Here is a 22,102-nt window from a genome sequence, read left to right on the forward strand (position 1 = left end):
TTTTGAGTTCATTTTTGTTGTTTGAAATCACATAGTTCTTTTATTTGGTGTAGTAGGGTTGGAATTCAGGGCCTTGAACTTACTAGGTATGTGCTATCACACTTAAACCATACTCTTAGTCCTTTTCTTACCTTCATTATTTTTCAAATAGGGGTTTGGGCCACTCTAGTCTGTGATCCTCCTATTTATATATTTCTGCAGTTGGGATAACAGGTGCACATGACACCATGTCCAGCTTTTTATTGGTTGAAATCCGGTGGGGTGGCCCCCACAAACTTTTCTCATAAACTGGCCTGGAACTGTGATTCTTTTCATCTCAGCCTCTTGAGCAATTAGGGTTATAGGCATGATCTTTCTTGCTTTTCTTTCTTTCTTTTCTTTTTCTTTTATTGAGACAGAATCTAGCTATGTAGTCCAGGCTGGCCTCAAACTTGTGATCTTCCTGCTTCAGCTCGCTGAGTTCTGGGATCAGAGCTGTGCGCCACCTTCCCAGTGTATCAATTTTGGTCTTCTTTTGTTTAGATTTTTTTTTTTGTCAGTTGTGGGGCTTGACCTCAGGGCCTGGGTGCTGTCCCTGAACCTCTTTGTGCTCAAGGCCCTTGAGCCACAGCACCACTTCTGGTTTTATTGAGTGATTAATTGGAGATAAGAGTCTCATTAGGGGACTTCTGCCCAGGCTGGCTTCTAACTGCAAACCTCAGATCTCAGCCTCCTGAGTAGCTAGGGTTACAGGCGTGAGCCACCGGCTTGTTGTTGTTGTTATTGTTGTTGGTTGTGGGGCTTGAACTTAGTTGTTTAGTTTACTAACTGTAGACAGATGTCTGAAGTGGGATGAGAGGAGGCAGGAAACGAGTTAGGAGGAGATTGCAAGTACTCTAACAGAGGTGGGGAACTTTCAGCCCATAGGCCATATAAGGCAAGAGGTGCATTTTGGTGGGGGTGGGGGTTTTCCCACAAGACACGCTTTACCTTTGTCCTTGAATCAAAATACTGCATAGACTAACCTTAAACAAACAAACAAGCAAAAGACAGAACAGCAGCCAGGCCCTGATTTCAAGCCTAGCACCCCCCCCCACAAAAAGCCACATAGAAGTTTTGGGGTTTCTTAACATTTATATGAGAAATTATAGATATTCTAGCAAAGACTTCAGAAATCACAGCTTCTCTTTATTTCTTATTATTTCTAAAGGGAAGCACTTTACTCAGGTGAAGCTTTCAGTTTATTAGAACCTCATTTGATGAAAACCTTAAAACACTTGAAAGAGGAAAATCACTAGCAAATGAGCATACCCCAAATGTATTCATATCCATGAGACACTGAGAACAACATTCAGAATTAGATACCAGAAGCAAAACAACATCAAAGTTACTATGGCCTCAATGTCTGTGTGCTCCCACAATTCACGTAGAAATCGTTAATCATCGTGTAGAAATCACCCAATGTGATGACTTTAGAAAGCAGGGGATTCAAGAAGTAAAGCCTGGCAACTGGGTGACAGTGGCTAACATCTGTAATTCTAGCTACTTTGGAGTCTGAGATTAGGAAGATCACCATTTCAGGCCAGCCTTAACAGAAAAGTCCTCAAGATTCTATCTCAACAGAAAGAAGCTGGGCCTGCAAGTGTACATCTGTCATCTCAGTTACAACAGGAAGACTAAAATAGGTGGATTGTGGTTCAAAGGTTTGCCCATGTAGGAGGAGAGACTTTATTTAAAAAATAACTAGTCAAAAAGGGGCTAGAAGCTGTGGGCTCTGGTGGCTCACGCCTGTAATCCTAGCTACTCAGGAGGCTGAGATCTGAGGATTGAAGTTCAAAGCCAGCCTTGGCAGGAAAGACTCTTATCTCCAATTAACCACCAGAAAACCGGAAGTGGCACTGTGGCTCAAGTGGTAGAGCACTAGCCTTGAGCTGAATTGCTCAGGGACAGCGCCCAGGCCCAGAGATCAAGCCCTATGACCAACAGAAAAAAAAAAGGAGCTACAGTCATGTCTCAGTGGTAGAGTGTCTGCCCAGCAATTATGAGGCCTAGAATTTAAACCCCAAATAGCCAGGGCAATGTCCTTCCCCTTCCCACATGTGTCATGTGAGGACCTAAGGAAAGCTTATATCTGTGGACAAGGACACCCTCCTCGCTGAATCTGCTGGCACCTGGCTTTTCCAGCCTCTAGAACGATTAGATATTTCTGTTGTTGATAATCTACCTAGTCTGCAGTAATTTGTTAGAGTAACCCCCATTTGTCTTAACAAATACCACCATTTAAAGCTCTCTGTGTGTTCCAAGTGCTGTCAAAGTGGCATTCCAACCTCTCAAACCTTTCCCAGGTTTCATAGCTCAGGTTCAGAGTTCTCTACAGTACTCATTACCTGACTTATGCAACTATAACCCCTCTGTACATCACCTTTACAATAATGATAATAACTAAAGATTCCATTATGTTCCCTATACCATAATTGGTGAGGTGGGAAAGCGGACTCAAGCCACCATTTTGAAAGGTTCCCAAAGAGCCAGGGCTGGAACCAAAAGACCTTTTTCATTATTTACCATAATCTGCTGCCTAAACTAATCAATGCATTGCATGGTTTCACAATAAATACCACATGTAGTTTTGAAAATTGAAATCATGCTTGGCACTCAGAAAGATAAAGTTGTATTTGCACGTAGTTGTGTCTCTATATGGTAACCTTATATATAAATAGTATATGTTTAAGTATTTAAATGGTAAATATAAATCTGTAAGCTAAATATAGATATGAATGAAAACACATAATGCAAAATACACTTTAATATAAATACTACTTTAACATTTTTTATTTATTTATTAAAATCATATGTATAGTAAAGCTCACTATTTTACCTCACTCTGAGAAATCCCTGTAGACAAAGTATGTCCTATTTAGTCAGCCTACATCTTGAAAAGAATAAAAACTTAAAATATTTTTAAAAGGAAAAAAAAGTGTGTCATCAGATCCATTTTAATAAGGCTGACTAACGTTACTAAGTATATAACACTGTCTAATACCAAATTACAGTCAAAATAAATTGCTAAGAAAAGATGATAACCCCAACTATAATTTTAGTTTAGTCAGATATAAAAGCTGGATATGACTCCTGGCCTACATTTTTCTGGAAAGATTGCTCATTATCCATTCATCTGGCTCTGAGCCATTGCCACTTTGATAACGATCTGGTCTTTACAAGGCCAAGATAAGGAGGTGTCATCTCCTGTAAGAACAACGCACCTCCGGTGCGACATTTAAACTGAAGCATAACCCAAAGATCACCTTCCCCCACCTCTCTTCAAAGGTAACTTCTTACCTGGTGTATGTGGAAGAAAGGGGGCATGTAATTTGTCAGAGGGGGCGTGTCCTTTTTCCAAAGAGCGTATGTCATTTGTCTGCTCCAGTGGGCGCTTCTTTCTGCTCTGTGAGTGTTGGTCTGAGCCACCACCTGTGGTTCTGATGTTGGCATGGAGCAGTGGGGAGGGTGATACGCAATAAGCCACATTTCCTGCCTTCAGTACCCCTACAACCATAGGTGATAATGTGCTTAAGACAGTGGACCAGCTGGAAATGACTTAATTAACATTAATTAGTAACATTATCAGGTAACTGGATGCAAAATGTGACTCTTCCTACAGAGGAGAGGACAAAGAGCATGAAACTTCATTGGAGAGAAAAGGTGGCTGGGGTCCCTTGACAGCAAATCCCAGCTTTCAGTCTCACCCCTCGCTGCCATCTCCAGCCTCACTGTCCTCCCTCCCTTCCAGAGACAGAGTATTCCCTTCTAACAGTGGCTCACACCTGTAATCCTACTTACTCAGGAGGCTGAGATCTGTGGATCATGGTTTGAAACCAGCCTAGGCAGGAAGGTCAGTAAGACTCTTACCTCCAGTTAAGCACCAAAAGAGCCCAAAGTGGAGCTTGGCTCAAGTGGTAGAGCACCAGACTTGAGCAAAAAAGCTCAGGGAGAGTGCATAGCCCCAAGGGGAAAAAAAAAAGAAAACAAATCTACCCCCTTCTCTCCAGAACTAGCATTTGACAATTCGTCTACTACCTAACATAGTAGCTAGGTGCTGGTGACTAACATCTGTAATCATAACTACTTGGGAAACTGAGACCAGGAGGGCTGTGGTTCAAAGCTGGCCGGGCCAGAGAAATTTGTGAGACCTCCTTGGTAATAGCTGTGTGGTGGCATGTGCCTGTCATTTTAGCCCTGTGGAAGGCTGAGATGGGGATGGTCAGAGTTCTAGACCAGTCTAGGCAAAAATGTTTATAAGGCTCAATCTTAATGGAATGAAGCTGGATGTCACCATGCATATCTGTCATCTCAGCTACAGCAAGAAGGTGGACCATGATCCAAACATGCACTCAGGCAGCAAGCAAGGCCTTATTTCAAAGATTACCAGTGAAAAGGAAAGACTGGAGACATGGCTCAGTGGTAAAGCACCTGCCAAGCAAGTATGACCCTGAGTTCAAACTCCAGTACCACCACTATCACCAACCCCACCAAACACAAAATTTCATTCTGCTATGAATTAGGAACTCCAAAATCTTCAATAAATAAGAAACTTTCCTCTCAATTTATAACAAAAAATGAACTAAGCAAAATTTAACATTAGTCACAAACCACTATGTCAGTGAGAATTTGGAGCAGCATTCATAGCAGTAGAATTGAACAATTATATTAAATCAGCATATTATGAAATGGTATTTATGGTTATTTATTGAAGGGCTGGAGATTAAATACAGTGCCTTGCATATAGTAAGGAAGTGCGCTATACCTGAACGTTGATGACGGTTGTTTTGTTTTGTTTTTGTTTTTGTTTTTGCCAATCCCGGGAATGAACTCAGGGCCTAGGCACTGTCCCTGAGCTTCTTTTGCTTAAGGCTAGCACTCTACCACTTGAGCCACAGTGCCACTAATGGCTTTTTCTGTTTATGTGGTACTAAGGACTCAAACCCAGGGCTTCACGCTTGCTAGGTAAGCATTCTACCATTAAGCCACATTACTAGCCCAAATATTGATGCCTTTTAAATGTTAAATTTTATCCTTAAAACCCAGCTGTGATTTGGTGCAAATCTAGCGAGAGCCTAAAAACATACTTTAGAAAGTAACATATTTAATGAATGGAACCTGGACTCTCTGATTAAAATATGTTCTTTTCTCTGTCTATTTTTGTTCAGTATCATGAAGTGTTTTCCTTCTAGCTTTGGCAAATACAAAAACAGCCCTATCCTCTTGAACACATTGATTAAAATGTATTATCTTTTGCTACTAATTTGTATAAACTCATTTAATTTTTTAAAGGACTGGGGATGTGGCTTAGTGGTAGAGTGCTTGCCTAGCATGCATGAAGCCCTGTATTTAATTCCTCAGTACCACATAAACAACAAAAAAAACCATAATAAAATTAATTTTTTAAAGCACGGTGATCGGACACTATCTTGTGACTTTGGCTAGCACAGGGTTTCTCAGCTTGGACACTGTTAAGATTTGGGTCCAAATACATGTTTGAGTGGTTGGGGGTGGGGAGGTTATCCTATGTGTATGTTTAGTAACACCCTGGCCTGTACCCACTAGGTGGCAGTAGCACTATCTAGACCCTTAAAATTGTGGCAATTGGAAATGTCTCTAGACATCTGTGATGAAGATTTTTTTTTTCTTATCTAAGAGGCTCAGCTATAAAATGATGGTTCAAGAAAAGCAATTTTGCCTTCCAGAGAACAAGTACCTTCCACCCACCCCCTCCCAGCAACAATAGCAGAATCTGGCCCCAAACACAAGTAGTACCAAGGTTGAGAACACTGCTTTACAAATAACATACATTGTGGGGAGGGTGAGGAAATAAGAGTCACGATATTTTTTATTAGAGAACTACAGCCATACCTAGCTTTTGGAACTACCTTGTGGGCTTGTACTGCTGGTATCACTTGTGGGCTTGTACTGCTAGTATCACTAATTCCTACTCCGCACTCCATTGCCCTTCAGTTTCTCAGGGGTGAGGTGTCTGAGCAAAGCTAAGCTGATCTGTGCAGTTCCATCCTCTATGCAATGAGAGTTCAGAAAGTGGCCATGGGATTTGATCCAAGCCAAAGTAAAAGACAAAAATTGTGTGTTTGCTCTCAATATGTGGACTAGGCCTTAAAAGTGAATAATGAGGGGATGGGATTGTGGCTTAGTGGTAGAGTGCTTGCCTCCCATACATGAAGCCCTGGGTTTGATTCCTCAATACCACATAAACAGAAAAAGCTGGAAGTGACGCTGTGGCTCAAGTGGTAGGGCAGTAGCCTTGAGCAAAAAAGAAAGAAAGAAAGAAGAAGAAGAAGAAGAAGAAGAAGAAGAAGAGAAGGAAAGAAGAAAGAAGAAGAAAAGAAGAAAGAAGAAGAAAAGAAGAAGCAGCAGCAACAGCAGCAGGCAAATAATAACCAGAATGTAAAACAGGTTCTGTTTTCAGAGATAGGTACTGGCAGGAGGAAGAGAGTATGTAGGGAGCTGAATATAGTTGAAGTACTCTATATAAGATGAATTTGATTAGGTACATTATATGCCTATAAGGAAATACTTCAATGAAACCCCTTTGTATAAGAAATAGATGCCAGCCCGGTGCCAGTGGCTCATGCCTGTAATCCTAGCTACTCAGGAGGCTGAGATCTGAGGATCATGGTTCAAAGCTAGCCTGGGCAGGAAAGTCTATGAGACTCTCATCTCCAAAAAACCACCAGAAAACCAGAAGTGGTGCTGTGGCTCAAGTGGTAGAGTACTCACCTTGAGCTGAAGAGCTGAAGGACAGCACCCAGGCCCTGAGCTCAAACCCCATGACTGCAAAAAAAAAAAAAAAAAAGGAAAAAGAAATAGATGCCAATAAAAATGGTAAAAAGAAGTACTTTGGGAAAAACTGGGTAAGAGCGAAGAAAGGGGTGACATTGTCCAAAAAGAATTGTATTCAGTAAATTACCTGACTTATGTAACTGCAACTCCTGTAGATATCACCTTCATAATAACAATTTTAAAAAGAAATACATCATATGCATCATATGTACAGATGAAAAGGTTATAACAAAATCCATTTAATTTTTTTGTTAGACATCACAGATTAATCTCAATTTAGGAAGCAAGCTATCCAAGGCTAGCTGTCATGAGGAGACACTTGGTCCTGCTTGTCTTAGCTGCTACCTTTCTGGTGACCCCTAATTCTGCTACTATTTGGCACCTGTATGCTCAACCTTCTTATTAAGTGTGTTTCTTCTGAATTGGAATCCATCAGGCTACTAGTGCTAATAAAAAAGGAGCCTTGGGCTGCAATGTAGCTCACTAACAAAGCACTTTCCTAGCAAGTGCAAAGTCCTGGGTTCAATCCTCAGTACCAAAAAAAAAAAAAAAAAAAGAAGAAGCCTCCTATAAACTGTTTTCTCAAGTTTTACTCTGGTCTGTTGGAACAGCACACAAACCATGTCCTGTCTGCCTAAAACACTCTTTCTGAATGATTCCATACTGTCCTATCCTAGTCTGTCCTCACTCAGCAGGAAATTGTCTAGAGCAATCACTGCCTCTGTTTTCTAATGACAATTACAGTTTCCATCTGAGCAAGTGAGTAGGAGAGGAAGGTGAACTGTTAGGTGGATAGGGATAAAAACTAAAGGACATAACATATGCCATAGAGTATGTGTTCAATCATGGTGATTTCTATTCTCAGAGTGTCTCAGGCTCCTGCTCAAATGCTCCTCCCCATAATACCCTAGGTGCTCACTTCACCAGTGAAAAAAGCTGGGATGGGTGCATTGCCCAAGCTATTAAGCAATCAGTGTAAAACCTGGCAGAGAAGATATGAGAAGAGCCCTGCACTATGATACCCACCTTCCAAGAGCGCTCCATTGGACTCCTTAGGGCCTTGTGCTGGTTGTTGCTTAGCTTTTACACTCAAGGCTGGTGATATGAAGCCATATCTCCACTTCCAGCTTTTGCTAGTTAATGAGAGAGAAGAATCTCAGACTTTCTTGCCTAGGCTGGCTTCGAACTGCCATCCTCAGATCTCAGCCTCCTGAGTAGCTAGGATTACAGGTGTGACCTCCCCCTCCCTTGCACTCAGCTCTTCAATTATGTTTTTTAAATGGCTCCTTTCTCTTTATACAGGAAAGGACAACTGGGACCAAGAGCTCGCCCTTGAATCCCTGAGGAAAATCTCCACCAGGAATATACACTACCAATCAAGATAAATGTAAACATCTTTTATATAACTGGGTTCCTACCTGAGAATGTGACTTAGTGGTAGAGTGCTTGCCTAGCATGCATGAGGCCGTGAGTTCAATTTCTCGGTACCACATACATAGAAAAAGCCAGAAGTGGCCCTGTGGCTCAAGTACTAGAGTGCTAGCCTTGAGCAAAAGAAGTTCAGGGACAGTGCCCAGGCCCTGAGTTCAAACCCCAGGACTGGCCAAAAAAAAAAAAAAAACAAAAACCTGAAAAACTGGCTTTCTTGGGTTCATGCTCCCTCCCTCCCCTTTCCTCCTAAGACAGAGTAAGATTGAACGACTTATAGAGTCAGTGTCTTCTTTTGCCTTAGGTTTATTAAATGAATGTATTTCATTTTTTGGGCCAAAAGAAAAAACACAAAAGAATTACTAGGAGAGTGTTCTATCACTTGAGCTACACCCCTAACCTTTTTTATTTTGCTCTAGGTTTTTGTTTTTTGTTTTTATTTATTTTTGTTTTTTGGTCATGGGGCTTGAACTCTGGGCCTGGGTGCTGTCTCTCAGCTCTTCAGCTCAAGGCAAGCACTCTACCACTTGAGCCACAGCGCCACTTCCAGTTTTCTGGTGGTTTATTAGTGATAAGAGTCTCATAGGGACTTTCCTGCCAGGGCTGGCTTTGAACCTCAATCCTCAGATCTCAGCCTCCTGAGTAGCTAGGATTACAGGCGTGAGCCACCAGCGCCCTGCTTGCCTTAGCTATTTTTCAGATAGGGTTTTCTGTATTTTTCTCATGCTAACTAGCAGCACCTTGCTGCTGGTGAGACTGTGGAAGAACATGAACACTCATCCATCATGGGTGGGAGTGTGCAGGAAGGTGATGTCTTATAAAATGAAGTCTCTTACTACTCTACTCAGTAATGGCATGTTTTGATATTTATCCAAATGAGGTGAAAATGCATGTCCAACCTGCACATAGATGTTTATAGCAGTATTGGTCATAATTACTAAAAATTGTAAATAAGATGTCCTTTAGTGAGTGGATAAACTGTGGTATATCTAGACATTGGAATATTATCCAGCCTTAAAAAAAATAAGCTATCCCCAGGCACTGGTGGCTCACATCTGTAATCCTAGTTACTCAGGTAGCTGAGATCTGAGGATGGCAGTTCAAAGCCAGACTGGACAGGAAGGTCCATAAGACTCTTACGTCCAATTTAACCACCAGAAAACCGGGAGTGGAGCTGTGCCTCAAAATGGCAGAGTGCTAGCCTTGAGCAAAAAAGCTCAGTGACAGCACCTAGGCCCTGAGTTCAAGCCCCACGACTGACAAAATGTTTTTTTAAGTGTCACATTGTTGCTGGTGGATCCTAGGTGCGTGTTATATATGAAAAAAAAATCAGTCTGGCCTGACCCATCACGGCCACCGTCCCTAGCACCCGCTAGGGTTTCTGGGGTTCTCGCTAGGGTTTCTGGGGGTTTGTCTAGGACTTCTCGAGTTTTGGCGCGTTTGTTACTGCGCATGCGTGGAACGCCGCTTCCTTTGCTCGCCTGAGGTAGTTCGCGTTCGGCGAAGCGAAGACTCTGAGGTGAGGATGGAGTCGGTAGACGAGCGGGAAAACCCGAGGAAATTGTAGGAGTTGTGCTCAGTAGGTACAGTTTTAGTCATAAATTCTCAAAACCTCCATGTAGTTGTGGCTAGGGGCGTCGTTTCTTTGGTGAGGAGAAGTTTCTATGCGGAATTGTAAAGTTTTTGTGTTTGTTTTTTAAATTTTCGTCCACCTTTTTCCTCCATTTTCCTCCCTCCTCAATCCTGTGACAGGTTCTCAGGGCCTTGTGCTCTTTTCTTTATCGATTTAACTCATTTTGCGGGGTTTGCACGGGCCAACATGGTGGTGGCGGGACTTGAACTCAGGGTCAGGCGGCTGTGCCGTCGCTTTTTCTCTCATGGCTGTCACGGGGCCATTTGAGCGCCACAGCTACTCTACTTGTGCCGAGTTGTGAAATTTCAAAGAAATATAAGTAGCATTACGGAAATAATTTCTACACCCCCCGCCCCCCCACTTCCCTAGCCCCCCCCCCACTGAACGCCATAAGTTCTTTTCTTTCAGCGCTCCTGTCTCGTGTGACCATGCAGAGATATTCAGAGCACGCATCGGAAGAGACAAAGAAGGCCAAGGCGCATGTCAAAAAGAACCCCTTTAAAAAGAAGCCCTTACCTCGTGAGGAAAAATCTCTACAGGAAAAACTTTATGACCTGTACATTGAAGAATGTGGGAAACAAACCGAGGTAAAGGAGCTCAGAAGCAATGAGAGCTTGCTAGATAAGCTTGTCAGGAGAGAGGCCTTTCCATGTCTAGTAATCACACTCAGCCCAGAAAATTGGGACTTTACTGTTAGGATCAAAGACAAAGATGGCTCCCTTTCAGAGACCATAGCACTGACTTATTCAAAAGAGAAGATGCTTGAGTATTTAGATGCAGAAGAATTACCTCCTTTTCTGTTCAATATCCTGGAAAAATCTGAGGTGAATCTTTCTCACCATGGCTGTGTCATAGCAGAAATTCGTGACTATAGGCAGTGCAGTAATAGGGAACTATCTGATTACCAAAGTCGGCATGTTCTCTTGAGACCAGCCAGGCAGACTTTAATGGAGTCCATGAGAATGGGTGGCCATTGGCAGACTCAGGAAGAGAAATTTGAGTTTGAGAACCAGCTGATATTAGCAAAAGAAGATCCACTGTGCTTTGGTCCCTCTTTCTTGGGCACCTGCTCTACCAAGAGCAAGCTAGGCAACAAGCAGACCATGAAGAACAACTCAAGAAGATGGAGCTTCTTAGGGTCTCCATGGCCTTCTGTGAATTGGCAACAGGAGCTGCCTCAATTCACAGCTCCTCCTGAGCTTGAAGCAAAGATTTCTTGCAGAAAACGAGCAGAAAAAAGAAAGGGATACCCCTATAATACGACTATTTCAACAACAGCGAAGCGTGTGGACACATGGCAGCAGAAATCCTGTGACTTAGACGCTCCTTCTCACGTGGATGTGCAAAAATATGCTAAAGGGAAGCCGTCTGTCCCATCGGGTGACTCCCAGAAAATAGACTGGCTTACTCCCGAAGTAAGAGAAATGCTTGCATGGAAACCCGGCTGTGAGTTGAAGAAGATGCCACCATTTGGTAAAACATCTGTCCCTGAAAATATACAGGCACCTAAAAAATCTAAACATGATAGCTCAATGAGTACCTCCAGGATCATCTCAGGTGACACTTCCAGTTTCATTGTGGCCAACTCAGAGAGCGATGATGGCAGAGTTGTTAGTACATGCCACAAATCTGTCCAGACCAACCCTGCATTCCTAGTGTCCCCCAAGACATCACCCAAGTCCAGTGGCTCAGCTGATCTCAGCCACTCCTACTCAGAGAAGTTCAATTTGCCTAGCACCAGGTGAGTTCCATCTTCTTCCTTGGGATTTGCAAGGGAGGTGGGAGTCACAGCTCCAGATTCATGTGTCACTCTTTTTTTTGTTTTGTTTTGTTTTGCAGTTCTGTACAGAGATACCCAAGTCCCAGCCATTCGGAGCGGCAGGTCAGTAAATCTCCGAAATTCAAGGATGATGTTCCTAATCCTGCTTGCACTCTCCTTCCTCCTCCTTTCCCCCCTGCTCCCAAGCCAGCCAGCCTGACTCAGGAATCCAGTGCAGGGGTTGGCAGAGGAAGCCAACTGCTTCCAGATGCCAAGCCTCCTGCGAGCTCATCAAAAAGCATCCAGACCACCAGCAACCCCTTCTACTCAAGCATCCTGAAAGCCAGCAAGGTAGAAGAGCCAGAACAAAAGTCTTCACCTCTGGTAAGTGGCTCTGTCCATAGCGTGGTCTGTGCTTCTGATGCCCTCATTCCTGGGCAGGTCCCTCCTCCCAGTGGTTCTGTGGCCTCAACAGTTACTCAATTGAGGCTGCAGTTTATTGTGAATCACAGTGCACATCCTGTAACTGTACAGATTCCATCTAGTTCTGCCATCTTGAACCCCAAGCCCAAGATTTATCAGTTGCTTCCACAGAAACAGTCTCTACCACCTCCAGTGCCCCAAGCTTTTGTTGAGGGATCTAGCAGTCAACCTGCCCCAAAGACCCAGCCAGCTGTTGTCATTACAGTTAAGGGATTGGGGAGTTTCCTATTGCCCCACGCAACTCTATTGGAGCAGCCAAAAACTGGGCACAACATTATTTTGCAGAATTGCCAGTCCCCTCTTCCTGCCCAGCCACAGCAGGTGCAGGTACAAGCCCAGAGTGCACAGCAAAGTGTCAGGCAGGCTCCATTTCCCCAGGCCACATTGACCGTCCAGAATGCTCAGCCTCATGGCTCCAGACACACAAGGCAGAGGAAAGGGAGAGCAAAGAAAGCCAGCTCAACTATGCAGAAGCCCTGAGTCTTGCCTTACTTGGCATCTCACAAAGCACATCAGCTTTGACTTAAATAAATTCCAACCTTTTACTTGCTTTTTGGTACTTTTTAACAGCTCTGTAGTTTACCTTTGAAACTTCAAACTTTGCACAGTAGCCCAGGCCCATGATTTTTTTGTTTGTTTGTTTTACACAGAAACAGGGACGGGCATTTACAAACTGCCATTGCTTTCCTTGAGTTAATTTTAATTGTTGACATGGTTATTTTTATTGTCCTAACATGATTCCACATTGAAACTAGGTTCATTTATAAGTCTTCCGACTTAGAGTTCCCCTAAACAATAAAATTACATCAAGGGTGTATATCACCTCAATATTTTAGCAAGATGAACTGTTTTATAGGAGTTTCAATTGCAGTGAAAAATATAAGATACATTTTTAATGAAGTTGAGCAACAGAGTTCTAGAACTTTTCTCCCTCCTAAAATGGAAACCCAAGTCCTCATTTTTTATCTTTTAGCCCCTAGATGTCCCATCCAGTGTTCTGTCCCCATAGAGACTCTTGACCTTCTTGCCTCATTCTGTGTCTATCATTTGGTGATTGGCCATTTCATTCTCCAAGATGCCCTCAAGGTTCATCCAGGTTTCCCTGTGTCTCAGGCTGGACCCTCTAAAAATGGTTTCCCAGTGTGTGATAAATAAAGAAGTGGGAAGAATATAGAATCTGTATTATTATAGATTGGAAGTGAAAAAATTCTTCCAGGTGAATGTGGTATTTATTTCATTTCAAAGGTTTGTTTATAAAGTATGAAATGTAATTACTGAAAATGCAATTTGAAAAGAAAATTGACAGAAAGTGCAATAAATAAGGTGTCATATGGGTACTGAATATGTCAGTTAGGAGCAGTTTAACCCCTCTGTCCCCTGCCTCTCAAAGGGTCTCCTTGCATTTTGTGCTTCCTCTCAACCTAGCTGTCCTCCTTCAGGCCTATCACTGGTCTATAAAAGGCACTACTGGTGTGGCTTTATTTTGTATGTGTGTGTGATGTCCTGTGGCTTGAATTCAGGCCCTGGGCACTGTCCCTGAGCTTTTTTTTTTTTTTTTTTTTTTTTTTTTTTTTTTTTTTTTGTTGGCCATGGGCTTGAACTCTGGGCCTGGGCACTGTCCCTCAGCTCTTCAGCTCAAGGCAAGCGCTCTACCACTTGAGCTACAGCGCCACTTCCGGTTTTCTGGTGGTTTATTGGAGATAGGAGTCTCACGGTCTCTCCTGCCCGGGCTGGCTTTGAACCTCGATCCTCAGATCTCAGCCTCCTGAGTAGCTAGGATTACAGGCGTGAGCCACCAGCGCCCGGCTGTCCCTGAGCTTTTGTGCTTGAGGCTAGCACTTTACCATTTAGGCTGCTGTTCAACTTTTTACTTTTTGGTGTTTAATTGGAGATAAAAGTCTCATAGAGGGGCTGGGTATGTGGCTCAGTGGTAGAGTGCTTGCCTAGCATGCATGAAACCCTGGGTTCAATTCCTCAGTACCACATAAACAGAAAAGGCTGCGAGTGGTGCTATCCTTGAGCAAAAGAAGCTCAGGGACAGTGCTCAGGCCCTGAGTTCAAGCTCCAGAACTGGCAAAAACAAAATGTCTCATAGTCTTTCTTGCCCAGGCTGGCTTAGAAATTCGGTCTTCAGATTTCAACCTCCCAAAGCATTAGGATTACAGGCGTGAGACACTCATGCCTGGCCTGGTGTGGCTTTTTTTATCTCTCACTGTCTGTATTTAATTTCCATTTTATATTTACATTTACAGTTATAATTCCATTTTTAGAACAGTAATTCCTTGCAGAAAGGTAAGTGAACACTTGAAATCTATTTCATTGTTCACTCTTTATTTCCACGGCTTCCTTGCATTTCTAAATCATTTTTCTTTTTCTTTCCCTGTATCCATCAAACACTTAGTCCTCACTATCCCAAGGCTTTCGCTTACACCAATTTTCTTTCTTTTTAAATTTTTTTTTTGTACTGGTCCTGGGCCTTGAACTCTGTCCCTCTGCCTTTCTGCTCAGTGCTAGAGTTCTTACCATTTGATTGAGCCACTTCTAGCTTATTTGGTTATTAATTGGAGATAAGAATATCAGGGAGGGGCTGGGAAGGTAGCTCAGCGGTGGAGTGCTTGCCTTGCAAGCATGAGGCCCTGGGTTCGATTCCTCAGCACCACATAAACAGAAAAAGCTGGAAGTAGTGCTGTGGCTCCAGTGGTAGAGCACTAGCCTTGAGCTGAAGAGCTGAGGGACAGCGCCCAGGCCCAGAGTTCAGGCCCCATGACCGGCAAAAAAAAAAAAAAAAAAAAGAATCTCAGGGATTTTCTTATCCCTGATGCTTTTGAACTGTGATCCTCAGATCTCAACCTTCTGAATGGTGTTAAATGTTTCCTGTAATGAGACTGTACAAAAAATGTGCTTTCACTTGTCTTGTTTTCATGATTTACTCATGTTGTAATATGAAATCAGTTAAAAAATGTGCTCACATAGTAATATGTATCAGGACAAGATTTATTTACTTGTGTTGTAATATGTACTTGATTCCCTTGTGCCTGAATAATATTTGATTGTTGATGTATATATCATCCTGCTTGTCGGTTCATTTAGTGCCTTTTATAGCTTCTCTGTTGCAACTTTGAAGCCCAGTCTGCCTGCATGAATTGTTTTTACAAGTATACATGTCTGTTTATCTGCCCCTTTCCCTAACCTCCTACCCTAAAAGCAGAAAAAAAGGAAATGTCATCATCAGTTTTGAAGGCAATTAGTAAAGGACCAGTAACCAGTGCTATGCACTATCATTCTATGGTATTGTTGTTCTACTGTCCTACGGATGCTGCTCACGAAAGATTGCACCAACTTCAAACCAGCTAGTCCAAGTTTCCTTAGGAGAGACCAGCGCAGCACCCTGCACCTCACTGCCAGTGGTCCCTGAGCTTTGAGCCAGTGCAGAAAGCAACTGAGGAAGAATTGATGCTTGACCTTGGGAGCCAAGCAGAGACCTGCTGCCCTCACAAGGTCTCCAGATTGGTGTCCTTCCTCCCCTTCTATCTGGTCCTTTCAAATACTGCTGGGAGCTACAGCAGAAGCTATTCGTGAGTGCTATTGGCCCTCTGTTGCTGGGGAGGGAAATAAATTCTGTTCTGTTTCCGTTTAACATTGGCTGCGCTTTGTTCCTTCTCTTCCAGTGGTCTCCATCTAGATTGTTCATTTGAGGTCATTGCCACAGGTTCCCTGATTAAATTCCCAGAATGTATATTTCTTTTCAAACCTATATGAGGAGGAGTCCCTACATTGCTTAGCCTGGTAGCATGGGAGAAAATGCAGACTAGAGATGGAAGCTTGCCACTTAGAATCTAAATCTTATTCGGCCTTCATGTAATTCTATCTGTAAGCAATTTAATCTAGAGTCACAGTAGGATCAACTGCTAGTAGAAAGTGAATGTTCTCTCTATTAAAATGGGCACTCAGAAGAAATCATAGGGAGGAGGGGGGAGAAAAGGCTCCTGAATTTCATAGCTTATTCTACTGAGTCAGATTTCAGAACATAGGCCAAGATGATAGAAATAAAATTCCAAGAAAAAAATGTATTCTACCCATGAAGTTTGCCTATGTGGATCGGCCTGTAGACTCTGTGCTTATTTATAAATGACAAGTTTGAGAAGTTATTTCTTATTTTATTTCTGTTTGAAAAACACCCAGTCCTACAAAAGAAGCTCTTCTTTTATCAAAGTAACAGAAAGGTGTTTGTTTTCTTACCAGACACACTATCTCTAGAGCCTTGAGCTCCTCATATCCCCCCTTCCCTTTTCCAATGAAAAACAACAGGGTCATTTCTCCTTATTGCATATGGCCTCCCTTAAATGATATCAAGTCAACCTGTTGATTAGGGAAAACTGACTTTGTTCTATTTGGACAGAGTCTTCGCAGTGTTTCAGGTAACTATCATTTTCAGTAAAATCTAATCAAATAACCCTTCACAGTTTCAAGATTTATTTTGTCTACAGGGAAAGTGTACTGAGCTACTTTAACTGCATTTGAGAATTACCTAGCCCGTTAAATAAGGGAGGTTTTCTCCCTCTGTTCTCTCAACATGCTGGAATTATTCTAACTATTTGACATGTTTTTACATAGTTCTTCCAGAATCACTGTACAATTAGAGAAGAGGAAACAAGGCACTTGGGGTCCTAAGTAATTTTCTCAAGGTCACCCAGCTGCAATGTGTCAGAGCCAAGATTTATCTGGATCCAAGCCTCCTAGGGCCAGATACCAGATTCTTTCCCACATGACCTTCTCCACTGCCTTCCTGAGGACAGGATGTGGGCCTGTCCCCAGTTAGATCATCCTATGGTTGCAGTGACCCCAAAGCATAGGGAGATAGGACAGAGAGCGTTTTGTCACTTAGCTATATGTATGTGTTTAAGGGGAGCTAATAAGTAAACTTTCTGTCATAGTTTGAAACCAGCTGTGAGATTCAGGAAATTGGCTAGCCGGACATACATTGATTCTCCTTTAAAGCAGTGCCCACATATCCAAGGACATAGGGCAAATCTGGTTTTCTAATACTGCACCCTGATATTAGAGCAATATTTCCAGTCTGTCACAAGCAAGACTGGAGAACTATGGATCTCTCCAAAAGGTCTAGCTCTTCCCACTGGGGAGAATAGAGTAGGGCAAGCAAGCTCATGCTTTTATCCTCATCAACAGTTTATTAACCTATGGGCAATAGGCTTCATTGGCATGTTGTGAAACCTATAGAGCCTTTCTCAGAAGAAGCATTTAAATATCTATATATCTATATCTATATATCTTAAACCTCAGGGCCTGGGCACTGTCCCTGAGCACAAATGCTCAGGGCTAGAGCTCTACCACTTGAGGCACAGCTCTACTCTGGCTTTTTAGTGGTTAACTGGAGATAGTCTCACAAACTTTCCTGCCCAGTCTGGCTTTGAACTATAATCTTCAGACCTCAGCCTCCTGAGTAGCTGGGATTACAGGTATGAGCTACTGGTACTCAGATATTTTATTTTCTTACCTTTAAGTAGTTTTCCAAAGCCAAAATTAAGGTTTTAAACCATAAAATAAAATACATGGCCAGGTGCCAATGGCTCACAAGTATAATCCTAGCTACTCAAGAGGCTGACAGGATCTGAACTGAAGTTCTTAGCTCAAGTCAGCCTGAGCAGACAAGTCCCGGAAACTTACGTTCAAATAGCTAGGAGAAAGAAGTGGAGGTATGGCTCAAGTTGTAGAGTACAAGTCTGAGTAAAAATGCCAAGGGAGAATGAGAGGCCTTGAGTTCAAGCACCAATAACACTGTGTGTGTGTGTGTGTGTGTGTGTGTGTGTGTGTGTGTGTGTGTGTGTGTGTGTGTGTGTGTGTGTGTGTGTGTGTGTGTGTGTGTGTGTGTGTGTGTGTGTGTGTGTGTGTGTGTGTGTGTGTGTGTGTGTGTCCTAGGGCTTGAACTCAGGGCCTGAGCTCTGTTCCTGAGCTCTTTAGCTCAAGGTGAGAATTCTACCACTTGAGCCACAGCCCCACTTCCGGTTTTTCTGGTGGTTTATTGGAGATAAGAGTCTCATGGACTTTCCTGCCCGGGCTGGCTTTGAACCACGATCCTCAGATCTCAGCCTTCTAAGTAGGATTACAGGGGAGCCACTGGCGCTGGGCTTCATATGCTTTTTTTTTTTATTTTTATTTTTTTGGTCCGGTTGTGGGGCCTGAACTCTGGGCCTGGGCGCTGTCCCTCAGCTCTTCACCTCAAGGCTAGCACTTTACCACTTGAGCCAAAGCGCCACTTTCCGGCTTTTTTCTTTTTGCTTATGTGGGGCTGAGGAATCGAACCCAGGGCCTCGAGCATGCAAGGCAAGCGCTCTACCACTGAGCTACCTTCCCAGCCCCTGCTTTTTTTTTTTTATTGTATCCATTCTGGGACTTGTACTCAGGGCCTGGGCTCTGTCCCTGAAGTTTTTTTACTTAAGGTTAGTGCTCTGCCACTTGAGCCACAGCTCCACTTCTGGCTTTTTGCTGGTTAATTGGATATAATCTCACAGACATTCCTGCCCAGACTGGCTTTGAACTGTGATCCTTGTATCTCAGCCTACTGAGTAGCTAGGATTACAGGTATGAACCACTAGCGCCCTGCTCCAGTTCCTTTGTTTCAGACCCTAGAGTCCCTCAATATACAGGTCAAGATGTTCTGAGCTTAACAGTGCTTAGACTGACTCCCTGATACATACCCAATGGGCCAGCTCCAGGTCACAGAAGACAGGCTATGATGGCAGTTCACTCTTGCCTTCTGCTTATGTCTCCAGTGTAGCTGGGATAACAAACATGAAACGTGGCTGCTGAGATGCAGGCCTTGCACACAGCCCTCCATTCTCCAGCATCTGTAATTTGTAACAGATTGTAATTGAGATGCACAGTGCAGCATTCAATTCTTTTGTCTAAGTGGGATATTTGGAGGCTTGGAGAGTTGTTACGAAAGGAACAGCTGGCCAATGTATGGGTGACATTGTAGAACACATTACTATGTAGAAATAAAAAGGTGCCCATTACTTCCCATTAAAAGATCTACTTTACTTTCTTACACTTAAAAAAGTCAGCCCATGCATGGTTCACATCTGCAATCCTAACTATTCAGGTGGCTGAGATCTGAGGATTGTGGTTCAAAGCCAGCAGAGTCAGGAAGTTCTGTGAGACTCTTATCTCCAATTAACCAGTAAAAAGCCAAAAGTGGAGCTGTGGTTCAAGTGGTAATATGCTAGCCTTGTGCAAAAAGGCTCCAAAATAGTCACCAAGCCCTGAGTTCAAGCTGGAGGACCTATTATCCCCACCCCCAAATGTCAGCCCATGGATAACATGTTTTGTTTTGTTTTTGTCAGTTGTAGAGCTTGAACTCTGGGCCTGGGCGCTGTCCCTGAGCTCTTCAGCTCAAGGCGAGCACTGTACCACTTGAGCCACAGTGCCACTTTCAATTTTCCGGTGGTTAATTGTAGATAAGAGTCTCATAGACTTTCCTGCCTGGGCTGGCTTTGAACCTCAATCCTCAGATCTCAGCCTCCTGAGTAGCTAGGATTACAGGTGTGAGCCACCAGCTCCTGGCCTAATTTTTTTAATACTAGTGCTGAGGCTTGGATTCAAGGCCTCAAACTCTCCCTTGGAGATATGTCTCAAATGATAAAATGCCAGCTGTGAAAGAGGTGAGGCCTTGAGTTGAGGTACCAGTACTGTCATAAATAAATACATAAAAAGTTATATAGAAATATTAATTAATGTTTTTTATGCCAGTCTTGGGGCTTGAACTCAGGGCCTGAGCAATGTCCCTGAGTTTTTTCATTCTAGGCTAGTGCTCTACTACTCAAACTATAGCTCCACTTCCAGCTTTTTGGTAATCAATTGGAGATAAGAGTCTCATGGACTTTCCTGTTGGGGCTGGCTTCCAATCGCCATTTTTAGATCTTTCTCCTCAGTAGTTAGGGTTATAGGTGTGGGCCACTGTGCCTAAGCACTAAGAACTATTTTTAAAGATTCTAAACTGCCATTATACTATTTGTTTCACACAAATGTTTCTGTTCAGGAACATAAATAAAAATGTACTTAGAGCTGGGCGCTGGTGGTGCACACCTGTAATCCTAGCTACTCAGGAAGCTGAGATCTGAGCATCATGGTTCAAAGACAGCCCATGCAAGAGAGTCCATGAGACTTTTATCTCCAGTAAACCATTAGAAAACTGGAAGTGGCGCTGTGGCTCAAGTGGTAGAGCACTCACCATAACTGAAGAGCTGAGGGACAGTGCCCAGGCCCAGAGTTCAAACCCCATGACCGACAAAAAAAAATTCTTCTTAATGTACTTAGAGGCTGGGAAGGTGGCTTAGTGGTAGAGTGCTTGCCTAGCATGCGCGAAGCCCTGGGTTCGATTCCTCAGTACCACATAAACAGAAAAAAAACAGAAGTATTGTTGTGCTAGCCTTGAGCAAAGAAGCTCAGAGACAGCACCGGGTTCAAGCCCCAGGACTGGCAAAAAAATGTAGTTAGAACCTGTTTTTTTCCAGGCTCCCCAGCCTCCTAGTTTAGTAGTTTCATAACTGTCCAACAAATGTATGCCTCCAGATCATAAATATGATTTGCACATTCTTGCCTTCTGGTTCCTTGTCAGAGATGAGGGATTATTTTGGCCTACATCTATTATTATGCATATATAATGCACCTTCTCTGGCCTTGGTTCTGACAATGACAGTGGTACAATGTCCTAGTTGTCCAGGTTGCTATAGTGATGTCCTTAGCAGCCTCTGACACAAAGACATGTCTCTGCTTCAGACTCTAGCAATCTCTAAGAGTTACCCAACAAGGTTACCTGCATAGCATATTTATCTTTTCTTTTTTTTCATATGTGTGTGTGTGTGTGTGTGTGTGTGTGTGTGTGTGTGTGTGTGTGTGTGTGTGTGTGTGTGTGTGTGTGTGTGTGTGTGTGTGTGTGTGTGTGCCAGTCCTGGGGCTTGATTTTAGGGCCTGGGCACTGTCTCTGAGGTTTTGCTCAAGGCTATTTCTCTACCACTCGAGCCACAGCTCCAATTCCAGCTTTTTGCTAGTAACTCAGAAATTAGAGTTGCACAGACTTTCCTGCCAGAGCTGGCTTTGATCTGGGATCCTTAAAACTCGGCCTGCATGGGCTGGGAAGGTGGCTCAGTGGTAGAGCGCTTGCCTTGCATGCCTGAGGCTCTGGGTTTGATTCCTCAGCACCACATAAGCAAAAAGAAAAAAGCCCGAAGTGGCACTGTGGCTCAAGTGGTAGAGTGCTAGCCTTGAGCTGAAGAGCTGAGGGACAGCGCCCAGGCCCAGAGTTCAGACCCCACAACCAGACCCCCCCCCCCAAAAAAAAAAACAACTCGGCCTGCTGAGTAGCTAGGATTACAGGATAAGCCACCAGTGCCTGGCATTGGAGGGACATTTTAATGAGAGGAATATTTTATATTTACTTATGTTGGTGGCAGGAAAGTAGAAGGAATAAAAGGTAATCAGGTATAAAACAGAGCACTGGACAGATGCCAACAAAAGAAAGACCATGAGGAACTCCCCTGAAGTCCACACTTACTTAGGTTCATTTAGCTTTATTGTAGCCTGCAAGAAGTCCCTGCGGGACCTGTGCAGCACTTCCATAAGAAGGCATGGCTGGGAGTTGGGCAGGTGCGGAGAGAGGCTAAGGAGCCTCTAAGAAAGCCAGATGGGCTGAATTCCACACTATGAAGAGGCAGAGTGATGGGGATACTTCATTTGTGTATGTGTGTGCCAGTCCTGGGGCTTGAACTCAGGGCCTGGGCACTGTTCCTGAGCTTCTTTTGCTCCAGGCTAACACTCTACCACTTGAGCCACAGCACCACTTGCGGCTTTTTCTGAGTAGTTTCTTGGAAAGAATCTCATGGACTAGCCAGGTGCTGGTGGCTTACACCTGTAATCCTAGCTACTCAGGAGGCTGAGATCTGAAGATCACG

The 22,102-nt window shown here is 43.4% G+C and overlaps 1 protein-coding gene across 1 annotated transcript; it reads left to right on the forward strand.

Moving 5' to 3' along the window:
- The first annotated feature begins 9,777 nt into the window (after positions 1 to 9,777).
- On the forward strand, positions 9,778 to 15,708 carry LOC138839703 (transcription factor SPT20 homolog). The gene is made up of 4 exons (XM_070039280.1): positions 9,778 to 9,838; positions 10,301 to 11,633; positions 11,732 to 12,035; positions 15,343 to 15,708. The coding sequence occupies exons 2-4, from the start codon at positions 10,321 to 10,323 to the stop codon at positions 15,370 to 15,372; spliced, it is 1,647 nt and encodes a 548-aa protein (XP_069895381.1). The 5' UTR covers positions 9,778 to 9,838; positions 10,301 to 10,320; the 3' UTR covers positions 15,373 to 15,708.
- Positions 15,709 to 22,102: the final 6,394 nt, after the last annotated feature.

Source organism: Dipodomys merriami, unplaced genomic scaffold (assembly GCF_024711535.1).
Source record: "Dipodomys merriami isolate MVZ:Mamm:240054 unplaced genomic scaffold, mDipMer1.0.p SCAF_3, whole genome shotgun sequence".
NCBI classification, from domain to species: domain Eukaryota; kingdom Metazoa; phylum Chordata; class Mammalia; order Rodentia; family Heteromyidae; genus Dipodomys; species Dipodomys merriami.